Below are 19,943 nucleotides of genomic sequence, written 5' to 3' on the forward strand. Positions count from 1 at the left end.
GGAAGGAGGAAGAGTGGGAGACTTTTCTAGCCATAGTTTTAACCAAAATCCTAGCTATCACTGGGACCGTATGAAGATTGGTCAAGGTTTGTTTCCTATTGCGGTTGTAATAAATTACAACAAACTTAAAGGCTTCAATCAACACAGATTTATCATCTTATAGACTCTTCTAAAAAGGGTCTCATTGAGCTAAAATCAAGGGGTCAGGAGGCTGAGTTCCTTCTGATGGGTCTAAAAGGGAATCCATTTCCTTGTCTTTTCCAGCTTCTAGAGGCCACCCACATCCCTTGGTCCTTGGCCCCCTTCTTTCATCATCAAAGCCAGCAATACTGCATCTTGCTGTGTCTTTCTTCTGTAATTAGAGTTCTGTTTTCCTCTAACTCTGACCTCTCCTTCTGCCTCCTTCTTCCACTTTTAAGGACCCTTGTGATGACATGAGGCCTACCGAGATAATCTAGGATAATTATCCCATCGCAAGGTCAGCTGATTAGCGTATCTAATTCCATTTCAAACCTTAATTATCTTTGGCCATGTAACATAGTATATTTACATCTTTGGGAGGTAATGGCTATTATTCTGCCTACCAAAAGGCTATACTAGAATTTCTAGTATATTTCAAGCAAATCTGAGAAGTGTCATATATATAGCACCACTGTTAATATCTGGTACACAATTTAGTCTGGTCTCATATCAGTTAGGTGATTATAAAATATGGCCAGGAGTACAACTAAATGTTTTCTTCTTTGCTTGTTTAGAGTCAATCATATCTATTAAGGTATGAGCTCAGTGGTAATATAGTTGATCCCTCTGCCTCCATCTGTTTATCACCTGAACTATTTATTGTCTGTTATATTCTTAAGGCACTCACAATCCATCTTCAGAGAAGTAGATTCTCCAACTTCATTCTACCACCTGTTCTAATGCTTTACCACCGTCAAGAAAATTCTCTTAGTCTCTGTGGGGCTGGAAATGGAGACGAGGTAGTAAATAAAATCCATTTAACAATGATTAAGTTATCAGGAACATTTTCTACAAGGTAAATAATCCATATTCCATCTTAGGTACCACACTTGAAATTAGTTTGGCTGTTTTCCTTGGGATCCTTGCCAATCTTCTTTCTCTGCCTTAAAAAAATATGTCCCTTAAGTGCACATAAAACATCATGAGGGACTTTTTCCCCTCTCCCTTGGATATTTCTGAGTGAGTCAATTGTCTCTTGCTTTTATTACTATTATGAGCCTTAAAAAGGAACCAACAATATATATTTCAGCATTTTAGTTAAGGCTATTTTATAGTCAGAATGCTGGTGGAAGTTTTGACTAGGAACACCAGTAGAAACAGCAAGTAAACTAACATCCATAGACAAACAATAGGGACGAAGTCATCATCACTTGTGTGTATCCTAGAACATTTTGCCCTTCTTTTTGTCTTAGTTGTTATATTCAATCATTCATGGATATCTTAGAAACTAAGCCATTAAGAGTGCTTAACTACAAGACGGAGGAAAATTTTAGAATCTTTAGCACTGGAGGTATTTAAAAGGAAGAGGTGTAACAATTTTTATGCATAAAGTGAGGTGGATAAAATGGTGTGGTCACTGTGGAAAACAGTTTGGTGGCTCCTCAACAAGTCACACAGAATACCATATGACCCAACAATTCTACTACTATGTATAGTCTGCAAAGAATTGAAAACAGCTATTCAAACAAATACTTGGATACAAATGTTAACAGCAGCACTATTCACAATAGCCAAAAGGTAGAAACAACCCAAATGTCCACCAGCTGATGAGTGGACAAACAAAATGTGGTATATTCATGCAATGGAATATTATTCAGTCATAAAAAGGAACAAAGAACCGATATATACTAACATGGATGACCTTTGGAAACATTATGCCAACTGAAAGAAGTCAGATACAAAAGACCACATATTACGTGACTGTATTTGTTTGAAATATCCAGAATAGGTACATCCGTAGAGACAGAAAGGAGATTGGTGGCTGTGCGCCTGGAGGAGAGGGAGAAGTAGAGAGTGACTGCTAGTATGTTTAGGACTACTTTGGTGATGAGAATGTTCTGGAATTAAATATTGGTGATGATTGTACAACCTTGTCATAATACTAAAATCCACTGAATTGTACACTTTAAATGGGTGAAGTTTTTGGTATATGAACTATATCTCAATAAAACTTTTTTTTTTTTTAAAGTAAGGTTAACCTGCATTTATGTGAACCCTAGCAAGAAATAACTGCCAGATATGGTCTTGGTTAGCTGTTTACCAGAGTAAATAGCTAAGTATCACAACTTAAGAAAAAAGTAAAAAAAAAGAAAAAGAAAAAGAAAAACAAACCAACAAAAACCAAGAATCTAACTATCTGGCAGGGGTTCTGAGGAAGGCTATAAAGAATTGGAAAACAAAGCCCTAAGGAGGAATAATCTAAAATTCCTCTAAGGAATTTTAGATTATTCTAGTGAAGCAAAGGCTTTAGTGTCATATCCTGGAGAGGGGCACATGAGGCCTTGAGTATGCATCAGTCAGGGTCCCAGCAGGGGTCAGATGTCACATGCAGGTGTTCAGAGCAAAGAGTTCACTGGACTATTTACAGAGGTGTGAACAGGGTAAAGGGACTCAACAAAAGTCACGACCCACCCAGGAACGGGCAACACTGGGGAGCTGTCTGGGCTTGCAGAGAGGGGTCCAGGGAGAGCAGAGAGAGCTTGGGGATTTGGAGGAGGCACTACCCAACAGGAGCTGCCATCTTCTAGTGTAGTCACTGCTGGAACTGCAGTGAAGCAGGGAGAGGGATAAATCCCCTGACCTTTTTCTCCTTCCACCCTGCAGTCTCCTGATGGTGCCATCCATTGACCGAATCAAAAGGGAAGCCAGAGACTGAAGGAGTCCAGGCATTGTGGTCTATAGATGCCAGTCTTTCAGCACACACAGAAGGGCAGAGAAGAGACTGTGTGTGTATCTGCGTGTGTCAGGGATGGCAAATAGAGAATTACTAACACAGAGTGCCAATCTGTTAAGCCCATAGCTCCCTTCTTAGAGACACTGAGGCAACAAATACCCGCAGAGGCTCCACGCTTTATACCTTGTGATCCTAATATGCTAATCACAGGGAAACTGACAAAACCTATACCAGAGACCAACATTTGTTGAGTGCTTGCCATGTATGAAGCACTCACTCATCTCATTTAACCCTCATATCACAGTAACCTGTGAGTAATATTCTCTTCATGACACCCATTTTATAGATGGAGAAACTGTGGCATTTGGAGATTGATTTAACCAGTGTGGCATAGCTAGTAAGTAGAGGAGGGATGATTTGAACCCGGGGAGGGTGTCTGGCACCAGAGGCATTCTCTTCATTCCGCTCACTGGACTAGGGACTGAGCAGGACTCTACGGGCTGGCCAGCGACCTTGTTGGTAGTTAGCCTAATGGGAGAGCTCTGCCTTCACAGCTGTTTTCTACTACATGGTGACTGGTGACACAATCCGATATTCTAAGAGGACTCTGAATGCAAATCACCAGACTGTGGAGTTTGCAAGAGCTGAGAGAAAATGAGGGTAGTTCTATGGCAGGAGAAGTGGTGAGCTCAGTCATCGGTATGGCTGAGTCACCACAGTGGAAGCAGTGGACTCTTGCTGCAGAGGGGGGACAACTAGAGCTTAGTTGATGGACTGGATGCCAATCTAGGACTGCAGTGCGTCCCGAGCAAGGCTGCAGTTTGGCGAGAGCTGCCTGTGAGGCTGCTGATGCCTTTTCTTGTTCTTTCTTACTTTCCCGTGTCTTTATAATAACTCCCCACTAACTGAGGAAGTCTGAAACACTCCATGGTCCTTGCATTCTAATAAAGTCCAACAGAGATGGATTAATTATTTACATATGTGAGGGTCTCTTGGGCAAAGAAGAGTCACCAGGTTTTTTTTTCCTCTCTAATATTTCCCTCTGGAAAGAGGAAATTGACACACTGTAGTCTAAGAAACATGGGTCAGTTATATGGGAGTTGTACCATGATAGACACTTCCAAGGGAGAGTATGAAAACCTCTCCCCTGGAGAACTTTAAAAATAGTCTTCTCATCTGTCCAAGGATGATTTCCACGAGCTATTGCCTGAAGGCACAAGAATCAATGGCTCCCAACTGCGGTTCTGTAGACCTGTCAGGTCTCTTAGGAAGTTTTCGCTGTTTTCTACGGACTGAGAGACATAAAGACACCGGTGTCTGTCTGTTGATCTGTCTGTCTCTCTGAGCATCAGTATTAGATTGTTTACTATCATTTCTTGAGACAGGCTATTCCTCTTTTTGATGTTAAGGTATCCCTCCATGTTGAAATTATGGTAGTGGTAGGCAATAGGAGATTGCAGGCTTTTTTTTTTCCTTTAAAATATTCTTACTTGGCAAAATAAAAAGTTGGCAGATCTGTCTGTCTCATTTTTAAGAACTTTCATCTGTCTGAGGAAATTAAGTATCTGAAAACCATAGACCCAAAGGACCTCTTAAGATCCCTGCTAGCTGTAAGATTCTAGGTTTTAAAGTCAAAACGACTAGGAAGGCAGGGTGATTTTTTATTTAACCTACCGCAGTAACGAGCTAATGGAGTCTAACCATCTTAGACATAAAAGATAGTAAGTGGAGATGCCTATAAGTTAAAATTTTGTATTTTCTAAGCGAAAATGACAGTCTAAATGTCAAATTCAAAAACATGACCTAAAGAACACCACACCAAAGGTCACAGAAGGCAATATTCAGCTCTGGAGACAGTTACAAGCCAGATACTGTGTGATTCCACTGGTATGCAGCCATCATGAAAGGGGAACTAAAATCGTTCTGAAGCAAAAATATGTCAAAAGGGAACTCTCAACAGGCCCAAAGGGGGTGTTTAAATGAAAAAGTGCCTTAGATCCTTCAAACAGAAGAAAACCCGTAATTATTCCAAATACAAATTAATATGCAGCTAGCACTTTCTGTTTTGTGAACATTACATTGTTATTTACATAGAATTATTTCAACATACCCAAAGCCTCTGCCAGGCCCCAGACCTTCTGTCCATAGATGTCGGTCTTGTTCCAAGCAAATGTGTAGACGAGATTAATTGCAGCAGGAAACCACTTCTGTGTGAGCCGCCCTTCCACAGCTACTGTGAGGTGTACTTTTATCATCCCCACGGGAATGGTTGAATGTGTTAGAAGGATTCGTAACAGGGTTTTATACCCGGGGGTGCGGCTGCTCAGGTAACTCAGCCTCACAAAGCTGGAAGGAATGGGGATCTCCTCCTGCACAACCTGAAAGGAAAAAAGCCAAATTGACTCTTTATCAGCGGTCACAGGTAGACAAGGATACTGCACGCTTTTGTCTTAGAAACCTGCCAAAGGAGAGTGCTTAAAGGGATCTGTGGATGTCCAGGTACTTCTAGAATCTCAGTGAGGCTACATGACCGGAGGTTTTGAGTTTTGCACCACATCTGCATGGGGGCAAGACATCTAGTCAACCCTGAGGATCGCTCTCCTTTTTGCCTTTCCAGGAAAGACTGTGAAAATCACAATTTTGGTTTTTCAAGTGTTCCAGAAATTGCTTCGTAGGAGTTGGAGAAGCTCACACTGCTGAATGTCAAGGATTTCAGTGCTGTGGATTGCATGAAAGGTCTTTTTCTTATACAGAGAGACACAGAACTTGTTTGGTGTGTTAAGCCATATATCACAGACCACTGCTGTAGCCTTATTCAGGTTCGGCTCTCTGAGAGGAAGGACTCCGGAAACAGGCCCAGAAAGTGATATTTTATGACAGAGATGATGGTGTCCCTAGAACTAATCTTTACTGATGCCATCAAACTTGTCTTCTTTGGAGCTTTGGTATGACCCCGAGGGCCAACTTTTTAATCAAATTTTGCTTACATATTTCTCTGTGCCTGGATGTACCAATAGCTGGGAACAAGCTTTTCCAAGCTGGCACCTGTGACTGGGAAGCAAATAACTCCCATTAATTCCTCTGTAAATCTTATACAAATGTTGGTCCCAGAGTGAAAATAACACTTGGCTTCTTTAAGTAATTGCTATTACTTATTTGTTTATTAGCACAGATGGAGTTAAACAACCAAAAGTGGCCACTGAAACTACATCTTGTGTCCTGTGACTTTCAACTTTCAAAATACAGCTGAAGAAAAAGCCCATACTATTTAATGCAATTAAGGTGACATGGCTAGTGTGGCTATTTCTGTGCCCTTATTAATTTTAAGTGCAGAACACTGTCCCTTCTTCGTTTCCCAAACTGGTGCACAGAGGAGAACTAATTGTTAAACACACACTGGCTCATATTGTCTAAGATTTCTGGTCATTCTTCTCTTTCTGAGGCACAAATCCATTTTGTCTAGTCTTCTCCCAGTTTTTCTTCCTCTGCATTAGCTTTTTGATACCAAAACTGTCCACTGGCTCTGTCTTTCGAGATGGTGGCAGAAGCATAATAGTGAAGGCTAGCATGACACTTACCGCCTTGGTATTTCATTTCCCTAAGGAATCATGCAATCCTAGACTGGTTCAAAAACTTTTGTTTTGAAAAAGACCCATGCTTCCTAATGACACCTATGGAAGGACTGGTGTACCAGTTCAATGTATTCATTAAATACTATCTTGTTTTTTCTTCCTTTCTAAAGAAAAATAATGGAAGAGATAGGAGCAGCAACTTTTTGGACTCCTTTTTGCGTAGACTACTATTTTTTTGTGAGCCTTTCCTAAGTGATATCCTCTGGGCAGTGCTAACAGCAGGTGGAGATGTTGTGACGGAAGAAAAACCAATTCAACCTTGGACTGTCCATTTACCTCTTCTTGAGGATACTTCTTGAATTCTGGAGCCGTCTGGCTTAGGAATCCATTTTGGTGGTCATTAAACTATCAGTAAAATGTTAACATTAAACTAATTAAATGTAAATAATTAAAATGTTTCTATAATGGAGTGAGAAAATTATACTACGGATGTTTGAATGGCTTGATATTGAAATGAAAACACTGAATGCTTGATAAAGAAAAATTCTCAGGAATCCTAAATATGAAGTTTCAAAAATATCTTCCTCTGACTGTAAAGCTTGAACACTTAAAAAGCAAAGTATTAAACAAAACACATACGCTTGAATACTATCTTTATTAAACACAGCTAAACAAGAGGAGATGTCATGACTTCTAAGAATAATGACAACGGACGTGGACTAGACAGTGGAAGAAAACTAGATTTCTTAAGGAGCTTTCATTTCAGAACCAGTGATTATACTGTTATCACTATTGAACCAGCTAGCTTGGTTCTTCAGAGCGCAGTGTTCATCAGATCATGGTTTGGGGTCTAATTCTCATGACAGCTAGTTCATCTTGCTTTGTTCCATGGCCAGAGATAGTGTCCTATAGCCCTGGCCAATCACCGTGCAAATGTGTGCCAGGGAGATTACATTTGAAGGCTTCTCTTGAAAAATGAAGGGCCGCACATTCTCAGCCTGGCAGGCGGACCAGGAAAAGGATCTAGCTGGCCACTCCATGGATTCTGTGATTTTATATATTCAAGGCCAATGTACTCACCTGCAACTCAGGAACAATAGTCCCCCTCTCTGGACAGGACCCTCCAAATGATGTGAGTGGTGAAGGAAGCACAATAGGGTTTGGGCTGATAAAGTTGGAGATATCGCAGGATGGTGGGTCTGATACAACTCTCTGCATGGTTACTTTCTCCACCACGATAAACTGATTCCAAGGCAACCAGAGTGTCCTCTTCTCAGACAGGAAAGGTGATCGATCAAAGATTAAGACAACTGAGATACCACCGATGGCTACAAGGTCAAAGCTGAGGAGGAAAAACAGAACACAGTTTCAAGCAAATGAATAACTGAAATAAAATTAAAGTTTAACAAATAGATAATTTTGGTGCCCCTTCCTTCTTTGGGGACTAGACTATCTCCATTTGTAGTCTCTATTTTATTCCCTCTAGTGCCTCTAAATATTCATTCCATGGATGACTTGTTTTCACTATTCAGAAGACTTAAGAGAAAAAAATTCCATATCACCAGTTGATATTCACCCAGGATCTGTAAACCAATTTTAATACTATCTTAAACAAAATCACTTCATGTATTTCTGCAAAGCCAAATCTGACATCACTGCTTCCCCGTGTGCTAGAGATAACTGAAAGATGGCTATTTAACACTCAGCAACATCTTTAATACAATGCATTATTTATCTTCAAAAAAATTTCCTATAATGTAACTCAAGAAAAGTAAGGCGCCAAAAGGTTAAATACCTTGTTCATGGTCACAAACATAAAGTCAGAAACCTGACGGTGTCTCTGAGATGGCATTTGGAGAAAGATATCAGCCGAGGAAATTTGTTCAGTGAAATTTGCTTGAGCAATACCACACCTGAACGTCTGGCTACCCACTTTGGCTCCTCAGATTTAGGATCCCCAGTTCCCTCTAGAATGCCTCTTGGTATCCTTTTGTAAGAAAGCTGTAATGGATCCTGTCCATATCCATTGACAACTTCTCCCATATCTCTCTGCCAAAACAAGACTACTTCTCTTGTAAGTCCATCTCTTGATGTGGTCTCTGAAATGACTCTTGCATTGGAGCAAAACAGACTCAGATTTCAGTTCATTCTGCACTAGACGGCTCAACCTTACTTCTCTTTTAGATATAATGATGTCTTTGATATTGTGTACTTGAAAGCATTCAAAAAGCGGAGAATGCCACATATGAAAGTAAGATAATGATAAATTATTATCATTATATCTTAAAAATGTTGAAAGGGCAATGGATGCTCCTTAATATTCAAAGCAATTTAAAACCACAGGAGAGAGATGTAAACAATTCTGTGGTTAAAAAAACCCCCAAAACTTTCTTAAAACACTTTTCAGTGGTCAAATGCCCTGACAGGGAATCAGACTTAATTATGGATATCTCACCACTCCTTTCATATGACATTTATTGTATTTATTACAGTATTACCAATTTTGTCCTGTTCCAGAAATCTGCCAGATAAAGATAAATGGACAGTAACAAAGGATAGCTAATACTGTATTTTTTATTGTTGCTTTTTCAGTCAAGTAGCTGTAATATAAGGCAGTTTCCAAAAAGAGGATTTGAAGGACTGCATTAGCTATAGAAAATAATCTAGGTTTGAACTAAAAAAAGAAAACCCAAAATGGCTTATGGTTTAAGACAGAGAGGCTGAATTCATGATAATACAGGAGCAATTTAAGGCAAGCATAGTGGGGGAAAATCCTACATTACTTGTCAAGAGACCTTTTTTCTGGTTCACTTTCTACATTGATTTAACTGTGTCCTTGGGCAAGTTTATTTGCTTCACCCAAACCTCAGCTCTTGCCTCCTTAAAACTGATGTGCTTACTTATTTGAAAACAAAAACAAATTTGAATGTGAAACCAAAATAAACTATCCAAACAAGAACATATGTACCTGGGAATTATTCTCTACTTCTAGAAAGATTAGGCAGACTGGGCAGGCTTCTTATTTTGTAGAACGATGTGGTTTTTGGCTTCATACACACCCGAGTTTGAATCCTAGCTCTGCCATGTTAACTTTGTGTCTTTGGGCTAATTATTTAACCCCTGTGAACTTCAGTTTCCTCATTAGTAAAATGGGGTTAATATGGTCTGTCACTCAGTTATTACTGTGAGTAAATGAGCTAAAGACTTGGGGCCAAGCATATAATAGGGAGTTAACAAATGTTAACTTTCTTCTCAAATCAGATCCATTTCCCTACTAAATTTATAGATATTTTCTTAATTCTAGGCTAGTTTTTAATTCTCTCCATAAGCAGATAGAGACATTTAAGTTCTACTGGGAACTTGCCCTAGGTTTCCTGTTGGGTTAGTTTTATGGGTCAACTTGGTTGGGCTGTAGTACCCAGTTATTTAATCGAACACTAATCTAGGTGTTGCTGTGGAGGTATTTTGTAGATGTGGTTAATATCGACAATTAGTTAACTTTAAATAAAGGGGATTGCCCTTGATAATGTGGGAGGGCCTCATCCAATTAGTCAAAAGAGCAAAACTGAAGTTTCTCTGAGGAAGAAGGAATTCTGCCTCAAGACTGCAGCAGCAGAATCTACTTTTTCCCAAGAGACTCCAGTCTGCTAGCTACCCTATAGTTTTTGGACTTGCCAAATCCCCACAATCACATAACCAATTCCTTGAAATCTCTTCCTCACTAACTCTCTCTATATACAGTTCACCCTTGAACAATGTGGGGGATAGAGTACCCCCCTCCAAGTGCAGTCAAAAATTTGCTTATAATTTTACAGTTGGCCCTCTGCATCCGCAGTTCCACATCCATGGATTCAACCAAACATGAATCAAAGAGTACTGTAATACATATTTACTGGAAAAGAAAATCTGCATGTGGACTTGTGCAGTTCAAACCCATGTTATTAAAGAGTCAACTGTATATATATATACATGTGTGTGTGTGTGTGTGTGTGTATAAGTATATATCTATACACACACACATACACACAGGTTCAGTTTCTCTGGAGAACTCTGATTTCACCTCTTCTCAACTAGCTGTTATATATAGTAAACACTGTCTGAGTGACTCATTAATTGCTATGGTGGTGGCAGGTGTATCTGTGGCCAAAAATCCATCTAAACTACTCCAATACCCAATAGAAAGCTCTCTAAATGATTAATTCTTTTGAGATTTCCTCCACCACAAATGGTCTCCATTGGCATGGGTCATTAAGAACAGGTTATAAAGTCAGGTGAGAGCAGGTTACAAAGTCTGGTGAGAGTGAGCATAAAACAGCCAAGGGAGAGGACGTATTTGGAGACTGTTGTTAATCCCTAATAGGCCAAATCAGTCCTATTCACAGATGGAAGACTATTGAAGCCTATGCAAAATGCTTATTTCTGCCTTATGGTATCTAGAAATGAACAAACTCTTACCTTGAGGGGAATCAGAGGAAACCCTCTCGTCATCTTCCAAAGTCTTCCAAACAAAGCTCTTGAGATTTTTAATGCTTTCAAGAATCTTCTAAGAATGTCAATGCTTCACCTATTTTGCTTATCATTAGCTGAACTATTTATAAAGAGTTCTCTTTCAACACATTACTGAGCACCTGTTACATATCTAAGTTGAAGGTGGTAAATCATAGAAGGTAAGAGCCAGATTACTTGGGTTCAACTTTTGGCTCTAGCCTTATTAGCTGTGTTAATTTGGATAAGTTTTCTCATCTGCCAAGTGGGGAGGACAATAATAATGTTTACTATCTCATGAAGTTGTTGTGAAGATGAAACAGAAGGATAGATATGAAAATGCATGGAATCAGTAGATACTCATACATATTTGTGTTTCCTTTAGAATTGCCTTTTTTTTCCTTCTTTTCTGCTACTTCGGCCTCTCCCAATCTGCATACCTACTCTCTTTTCACTTTTAGAGGGGCCCAACTTCCACTCCCATGTTTCCTTCTGCTTCTAATACATCACTTTGGTCCCATGACAAAGACTTTAGCTGATTCCCTAGGGAAAGTTGTCAATTAACTTTTGCAAATAGATGATAATGTGCGTAATTAGTTCTACACCCCCCATAACGTGTTTGCATGTAACAGGGACTTTGACAGAGTCACTAGCTCAAACCAAAGCAGTGATACCACTGGAACAACGGGCACAGTGGCAGACCGTTGGGATTGAGATTTGGAGTCAGAAAGTGGAACTTTACAGCATCTTGTATATCACACTCTGTCTACTAGGTATTTAAATGGTAACCTCAACCTCTCTATAATCCTTTCCTTGGGTATACAGATGATCCCCGAGTTATGATGGTTTGATTTAGGATTTTTCAACTTTACAATGGTGCAAAAGCCATACACATGCAGTAGAAACCATACTTTGAATTTTGGTCTTCTCTTGGGCTAACAATATGTGATAGATGCCCTCTCATGATGCTGGGCAGTGCAGCGAGCCACAGCTCCATCAGCCACTTGATCACGAGGGTAAATAACTGATATACGTGCAACTCTTCTGGACCCACACAACCAGTTTGTTTTTCACTTTCAATACAGTATTTAATCAATTACATGAGCTATTCCACACTTTATTATAAAACAGGCATTGTGTTACATGCTATTGCCTGACTGTAGGCTAATGGAAACGTTCTGAGCATGTTTAAGGCAGGCTAGGCTAAATATGATGTTCGGTAGGTTAGGTGTATTCAATGCATTTTCAGTTTATAATATTTTCAACTCACAATGGGTGTATCGGGATGTAACCCCATGATAAATCGAGGAAGATCTGTAGTTTCCCTCTGATATTCTACTTTTGAAATGTACTTAACTCAATCTGAGGTAGCAACAAGCAGAGACATATAAATGGAAACTCTCATCACACTGTCACTTTATGTCCAAGAGATGACAGTGAGACAGTCTGGTTGGCATTTGGGCACATATTTTGAATGCTTACACCCTTTGTGGAGCCTGAGGGGAAATTTACTGCCAGAGGGGACTCCGGCCAGTATCTGTCATCTATACACCTAGTTCTCACAGTAGGCTCGGTGGAGGAGGGTCTTTGCATTTTACTTAAAGCTAACAACACAAAAATTGCCCTTCTTTAATGTTTTCTGTAAACTGGAAACAGAAAAGTTTAGACTTTTTAGACATCACATTCCTTTTAGGTTCTTTTGTGAATATCAAATAATTCACTGAAACCTTTGAACACAAGCTAAAAAACTGAGGGCCTATCATTTCTCCATGAGAAGTCAAATGTCCCTGAGGGCATATTCTACTTAAAGAAATAATCCATTTCTCAATTTCTGGCACATGGTTGAATATGCTGGCAAGGGAGAGGCCAGTTTTGTTTATCAGTTGCTGGTGCGTGAACTACCAAAATTCCGTCAATCTAATCGGGATAAAGGTCAATTTGAATTAGTAAAGAGCTCTAATTATGGAATATTTGAAAAGAAATATAGTTTTTATTGTGTGTGTGTGTGTATATATATATATATTCACACTACCTGCTCCCAGAGTAGTTCTGCTGAGCTTGTTGTAATGAATAGATGGCTCATTAATAATTAGCAATATAATTTACAGAGAATTCATGATTTGCTACAATCTTAAAAATAGTTTTTCTATAGTAGGTTAAACATCTTCCTTATTATCTTCTTTAACTGAGTTTTATAAGTCCTTTCTTGATACCCCAAGTTGAACAATTAACAATTCTGAAGTGGTTGGGACTGATAAGGTTTGATTTTAGGTTCTTGAAAGGAGATAGTTTCTCACACCATGAAAAATCTTCAAGGCAACAGGTCTCTTTATGTGAGTATTGAAGTGGCTTGTTATGAGTAGGACATTTTAAGGGTAGCTACCTGGAGACTAGGGTACCTGAAAGCCATCATTAGAATGTTCCTAAGAATCATACATAGGTACCTTTAAGCTGGACACATGGGCCTATTGACTCAAATATTCTGAACAAATGTCTACCTAAATGACAGCAACAAAAATGTTTTTGTGAGGAAATCCTTTTCCAGGAAGAAAAGATTTAACTAGTGGTCTTGCTTCTCAGGTCTCAGAGAACCTGGGGAAGCCCTTAGAGAGCAGCCTGGTGGTTGGTGCTTAACGTTAATATCACTATGGTTACACAGACAACAAGAGGAATTGGTTAGGCTGGCCATGCTTGTCAACCAGTTAGTCACTAATAACATAGGCAGTCAAAGCGGGGGACACATTTTAAAAAATTTCTTAATGTGGTTGAATTGTATACTTTTGGAAGAAACCTTTTAGACACCTTCATTTCTGAGATATTTTGAGGCTGCCCTGGAAGAAGAGCCTAAGGGAGCCATGGCTCCCTTTTTATTACCTGTATCACCTCACTGGATTTTGAAGCTGGATTTAAACATGGAACTAGATGAAGGCTAGAAAACTATCCCCAGGGCCAGGGTCTCAGGAAGACTTTGGGGGAAGAGTATAGCTCAGTGGTAGAGCGTGTGCTTAGCAAGCACAAGGTCCTAGGTTCAATCCCCAGTACCTCCATTTAAAAAATTAAAAAAAAAAAGATTTGAGAGTTAATAGCTCAAGGTTAGAAGAGAAATTTGGTTTGATTTAGATGGAGAACAGAGGAAATAAATAATACCAATGACTTTTTAAGACATAGCTAGAAGGAAGATGGGCTTACAAACACTGCATCATCCAAGCCCTGGTTTGACTCATGTGCCAGAAGTCAGCATTTGGTCCCCACAATGATCAGGAGCAACAGTGACGTACCTTCCATCCTGCCGGCTGATGGTAAACCCGTAATCACTGTGGTGCAAGAAACTAACATTCACCCCTACCAGAGGGGTTCCATCCACAGCCACCACTTGGCCTCGAATCACACAAGCACGCCTGCAACACAAGACCAAAGGCAAATATAAAAGCATGCTGAAACTAGATTCTAGAAGCCAAGTTGGAGAAACTTTGGAAAACACAGTCAAGTATAACAAAGAAAACAATAATTTTACCAATGAGTAGTAACTACCAATAACATTTTAGGGAGGGTATGTGTACCTTTTTTTACCAATAAAAATTGGGATTATAACTCGGTGTAGTTCTGAATCTTGATATTTTTCAGTTGGCAGTATATTAACACAGTCCAATGTAATTAGAAATTCCTTAGTGTATCATTTTGTTATTACATAATATAGTACTAAAACAGTATTCTTTAACTTGTTTAATCCATTCCTTATTTAGGATATTTAGTTGTTTCTTAATTTCTTCTGCATTGAATTTCTTATTTCCTTGGGAGGTAGTCCTAGTTGCGGAAAGATATTTTTCTCTTATCAAAATTAATTAAAATTAGGGGGGAGGGTATAGCTCAGTGGTAAGAGTGCATGTTTAGCATGCACAGGGTCCTGGGTTCAATCCATAGTACCTCTGTTAGAATAGATGAATGAATAAATAAATAAACAAAGAAACCTAACTACCTCCCCCCTAAAATTAATTAAAATTAAAATTAGTTAATACATAGATACACTGTAGATATGACTAAAGTCCCCTCCCCGATGACTACCTCCCTTCTAGTTCCTGGTCTTCTCCCCAGCGGTAATCAGCAAAATCATTCTGAGTGCATTTTCCATGCATTTACATACATAGGTGTGAACACTTTTAAGGCTCTTGATACATAGTCAAATTACTTTTTCTGGAAAAACAATTAAAAAAAAAAAGCAGACTTAGTTTGGTGAATTTTAAGAGTTAAAGTCTGCAAGAGACATGTTCCCTGACTATAGTATACTTTTAGCTGTAGCCTGGCCAACAAGTTGTAACAAATTTTAGGAGCTTGGCAGCTAAGAAGAGGGTCCAGAGGCAACTCCCAAGCAAAGATTTTTCACTGGTCTGCTGCTATTGGGATGGGGGAGGACGTTTCACCAGAGTCCATCCTAGCCTTGGCAGCCCTGAGCTCTAGAACATACATTTTGTAGCTGGAACTGGTAGAGTTGAAGAATATTGGGCAAGGTCAATGATTTTTCTGAAGGCATCAATGTCATTTTTTCCACCAAGTGAGATTTAGTGTATCCAGGCAAACTCAGTCTTAGATTAAAAGGGGCCATGTTATTTGGGCAAACATGACTTTCCAAAGTAATCATAATAATTCCATCCTGGCATTATATATGCTTTGAACAGAATCAGCAAGTCAAGGCAATGTATCTAAAGGCTCTTGGCCACAAAGATCATTCGAGAGAGAGAGAAAAAAATACTCTGAAAAAGCAAAAGATGGTTACCAGTTAAAGCTTGTGTTATGTGTTACAACCAATAAACGTCACTACTAAATTGCATTGCAATCAGAGGAACCAGATATAAGTTATACTAATAAGATTTATCCTGCATCACCTGAGCCCTACCCCCCAACACAAAATAGAAGCCATTAAGTCACACAAAAGCCAAACTAGTATAATTGTCACCATTAGTGCTTTTGTTGAGCTCCTCAGATCAACATTCCTAGTTCTGACATAGATCAGTGCCTTTCTTCTTTCTGATGAGCTGTCCAACTTATGAATTCTGTAAATAATGATTCTGAATGGCATATAAATGGTACACTGGCGCTTGTTTTGCCTTCTCTGATTCCTCTAGTCCCTTTTGGGGAGATTTTGAAATTTTGAGATTTTGAAATCCCATTTGTTTTAATAGAGAAGACATTTGAAAGTCCCTGAGTTCTGGATTTTGAACTAATCCTGACAGATCCGGTTCCAGGTTCTAAATCCAACGTAACAAGAAATGAAAATAAAAGGATGTCTCTAGTTTTATACAGTAACTTTTTGAAGGCCTTTAACAAAGCAAAATTTGATAAACTGGGTATAGTTTAAGTAGAAAGCTACAAACTACATAGGAATTGGAGCCAGAGGGGCTGAGAAGACGCTATGTGTTAGTGAGACCACCTCCGTGTGAAAATCAGTTCAACAGTGCATCCTGGGCCCCAGGTGCTGATGACTTTGTGGGGTACAGTGAGGGGTCATTATGAACTCGCCAAGGCTTTATTAGTGAACAAGCTTTGTGACAACGATGCCTACTTAGGTGGTCGCTGATTCCCTATTGGCAAGACAATTCTGCACTCGCTTATTTTATTTGTTCACATTAATCTAAACATTGTGTCTTCCCACAGCTGTATCAGGCTCAATTATTTTTGTTTTTATTTTGTCAAGCCTAGTTGACATTATTTGCTCATATATTATGACACAGACCTGTCTCTTCTCTTTGCTGCTCTTTTATTTTCTATACAGTTTATATTTATGAAGGATCCAGGCTGGTGAGTGAAAGTCCCATAAAAGTCATCATTATTCTGTGCATTTCTCTTGTATTCCTCTCTTCCTTCATTCTGTATCTCATTCTGAGTAGACCTGTCTTTTGACTCTTCTGCTCTTTCATATTCCTCATATTTTATGAAACACACAGATTTGTGTGATAACGACTCATCAAAGTCATCATTATTCAAGACATTGTCTACCTGTTCTTCTTCTCATTCATTTCACTCTTCATCATTCATAAATAATGTGCAGACTTGTCTTTCAACTCCTCCACTTTTTTTATTCCTCATATTTTATGATCCACACCAACTTACAGCATATGATAAAGCCCCATAAAACTTATTATTCTACATTTATCAGCATTGAACTCTCTTGGTAATGTATTAGACTTTAAATGTTCCAAGATTCCCTGTATCTTGCTGCATTTGCTCCCATTATTTACACACTCTATGTCATCCATTTTTCACAAGAATAACTCTTAGGTCCTTTTATTCCTGGATTACTAGTACTTACTATAATCTTTGACCAACATCAGTCATCCCAAGTCAGTGTAAGTTGTGTAAATTTCAGAACAGTATTAAAGTATTCTTTTTTAATTGGCAGTAATTTAGATTGGCACTACATGCAGATACTTAAGAGAAAAATCTCAGGCAAACTCTCCATTTCAAAAAGAATGCTCTGGAGTCTACTCGTTTCCCCAGGCTACTCCAGCTCCAGATGGCCCTTAGGGAACCTTCATATCCATCCTTGGCAAATATGGTGTCTTGTGCTGCTTCGTTCAGCTCAACTGCCATTTTGTGTGCTCCTAGCTTCTAAACTCAATTTTCTTCATAATTGTGGATGGTAGCCTTGTACCAGCTTTATTTTTCCTGATTTACACAGCCACTAAAATGTAGTTTCTCCTCCATGTATATAATCTGTTCGGATTATGTTTCTTATACCACGGCAGCCTGCAGAATTCATCTTTTTCCTCAGTGAGATCCTGGCTGAAGTCGTGAGATGTGTGTGGCTAGGTTTGGCCTTTGGCCATCTCACAATCCTACTTTCCGAGCTTTTCATCCTGCCCACTGTGGTGCCTCCCTGTTTCCTCTCCAGCTTCTTCAAACCACCGTTTAAACGAGGCAGTCATACTTGGCCTGTCCTTGGTCTTTCCTGGGGAAATACCTTGAACTCTTAAATTTTTGCCGCAGGAAAACTACTCTCAATGTGAGTCCTAATCCTTCAAGGACCGGTCTTTTTCTGAAACTTTTTCAATTAAATAATATACAGAACTCTTCTGAATCTTTCAAACTTGGTAATAGAAGCTACTGCCTGGAGTGCCGTGAAGCTGGCCCTGCGTGCGTGTGTGGCAGGTATGCGCCCAGTGTGACAGTCTTTTGTGTTGATTGCGTGTGTGTGTGTGTGTGTTTGTGTACTCTCAATGGCAGTTACTGCAGGCTTTCCATCTTTACCTGGGGCTGCCCTTCTTTGATCCACAGCCTTGGACGGGGTATTTTGCTTCCTTGAACCTTTCAAAACAAGAACCTCTCCCTGCTGTTGTGGGTCAGAGCAAGATAACTTGAACTTGGATGAACATGTCCAATGTGAGTTTAAAAACATGTGTGGGGAAGATCACCCCTCACAAGTGTCTCTTTTCTTGTTCTCTGGAGGATACGGGCAGCTGCCAAGCTGTCTACCTGCTGTCACTATGCTAAAGCAGCAACCTCAAAGGAGCTGCTTCTCCCTTTAACTAAATGCTGAATCCTCTAGGTGTCTGGAGCTTGGTCTGAAGAACAGGGCATCTTGGGAAATGCAAGTCAGAATACACTTTACCGAGACCCTTATTTAACTAACAAGCTGCTTGTTAGACAGTTCTGATTCAAAAGGTCTAACTCATTCTGTATTTGTTATTTTCATGGCATAGTCAAATTATCCCTAGCCTTCAATAAACTCTCGGTTCCATTTTCCTCTTCTCTTATTTGTTGTCTTTTGTCTTCGGTGTCAAATTTCCAATATTCATTCAACACCTCAGGCAAAAACATTAACCTCAAGCACAAAAGTTGGTTTGAAAAACAAGGCTGAAAACTAAATTGCTGAAAGAAGATGTAATTTACTGCATTGTGTTTCTGATTAAAATCTTTCCTGAGGAAAATGAGGCTCAGGGCTAGGGAAGTTACAGCTATTTGCTTTTGTTGCTAACAGGAGCATAAGCAACCTTTGAAGGGTAATATTCAAAATCAAGGACCTGACCAGCAGGGGATCTAGCAGCAGGTGGGCAGGTTAGGTTGTTTTTTCCACAGGAACAGATGAAATCCTTTCCACAGCTGACAGCTCTGGTCAACAGATAGCACTGAGAAGGGCTGGGCTGGGAGAGGCCATGTGAGTCCCCCGCTAACTAGCACTGGAATCCTGCCCTGCAAATTCCTCTGAGTTGTCAGCTGGCTCAAGTCTCCAAGGGACACAAACCTGCTGCATATGAGGTGTGGTTTGATGGTTCTCCTGACATCTTCTCTGCGGGCTTATTATCCCGAAATGTTCCACAGCTGTGGATTGTGTCATTTGGGCTAAATCACTGCTGCTTCGGGGCCCTATTGGAATGCAAATACCTCTGAGTGGTTGGGACAAAGGGCTTGTGATGCCCTCTTATTCACTGACGGCACGCAATGAATAAAGAATCCTCTTTTTAGAGTGTAATTTTGGGACTGTGGTATTGGTCCTCAGTCCTTTGTGGCAATCTGTCTCTTGTATACACCAGTGACTCTCAAACTTGATCATACACCAGAATCACTTGCAAGACTTGTTAAAACACAGACTGCTGGACCCCACCTCCAGAGTTTGTGATTCACAGGTCTGGAGTGGGGCCTGAGAATTTGCATTTCTAGAAAGTTCCCAAGTGATGCTGATACCACTTAAGACTGAACTTTAGGGAAAGCCAAAACAATATATACTCTGCCAATTAAGGGGTATGCAGTGCAGAGGGAGGCAGGAGGTGTAAACCATACACAGGCAGGCAAGTCACCAACTGGTTCACAATCTTACCATTATGAAATCTGTGAGGCATGAATTTTTAATTCTTCCACACAAGCCTCTGGAATAGGGTTCGCAAAAGTGTAGTTTGGGGAGTCATGTTGAAACTGTCATGACAAAGTGGTGGTTGGACTACAAGATGAACTGTAGGGTCCCTTCAAATTCAGAGATTATG

At 39.7% G+C, this 19,943-nt stretch overlaps 1 protein-coding gene across 1 annotated transcript in view; it reads right to left on the reverse strand.

The window, feature by feature from the left end:
• Positions 1 to 19,943, reverse strand: part of TENM1 (teneurin transmembrane protein 1) — a 700,775-nt gene that overhangs the window by 124,085 nt on the left and 556,747 nt on the right. Inside the window, exons 19-21 of the mRNA XM_074360055.1 lie at positions 14,250 to 14,369; positions 7,567 to 7,828; positions 5,025 to 5,292 (exon numbers count right to left, since the gene is read on the reverse strand). Of these exons, the coding sequence (XP_074216156.1) occupies positions 5,025 to 5,292; positions 7,567 to 7,828; positions 14,250 to 14,369 (650 nt within the window). The remainder of the gene's footprint in view (positions 1 to 5,024; positions 5,293 to 7,566; positions 7,829 to 14,249; positions 14,370 to 19,943) is intronic.

Source organism: Camelus bactrianus, chromosome X (assembly GCF_048773025.1).
Source record: "Camelus bactrianus isolate YW-2024 breed Bactrian camel chromosome X, ASM4877302v1, whole genome shotgun sequence".
Lineage (NCBI taxonomy): Eukaryota > Metazoa > Chordata > Mammalia > Artiodactyla > Camelidae > Camelus > Camelus bactrianus.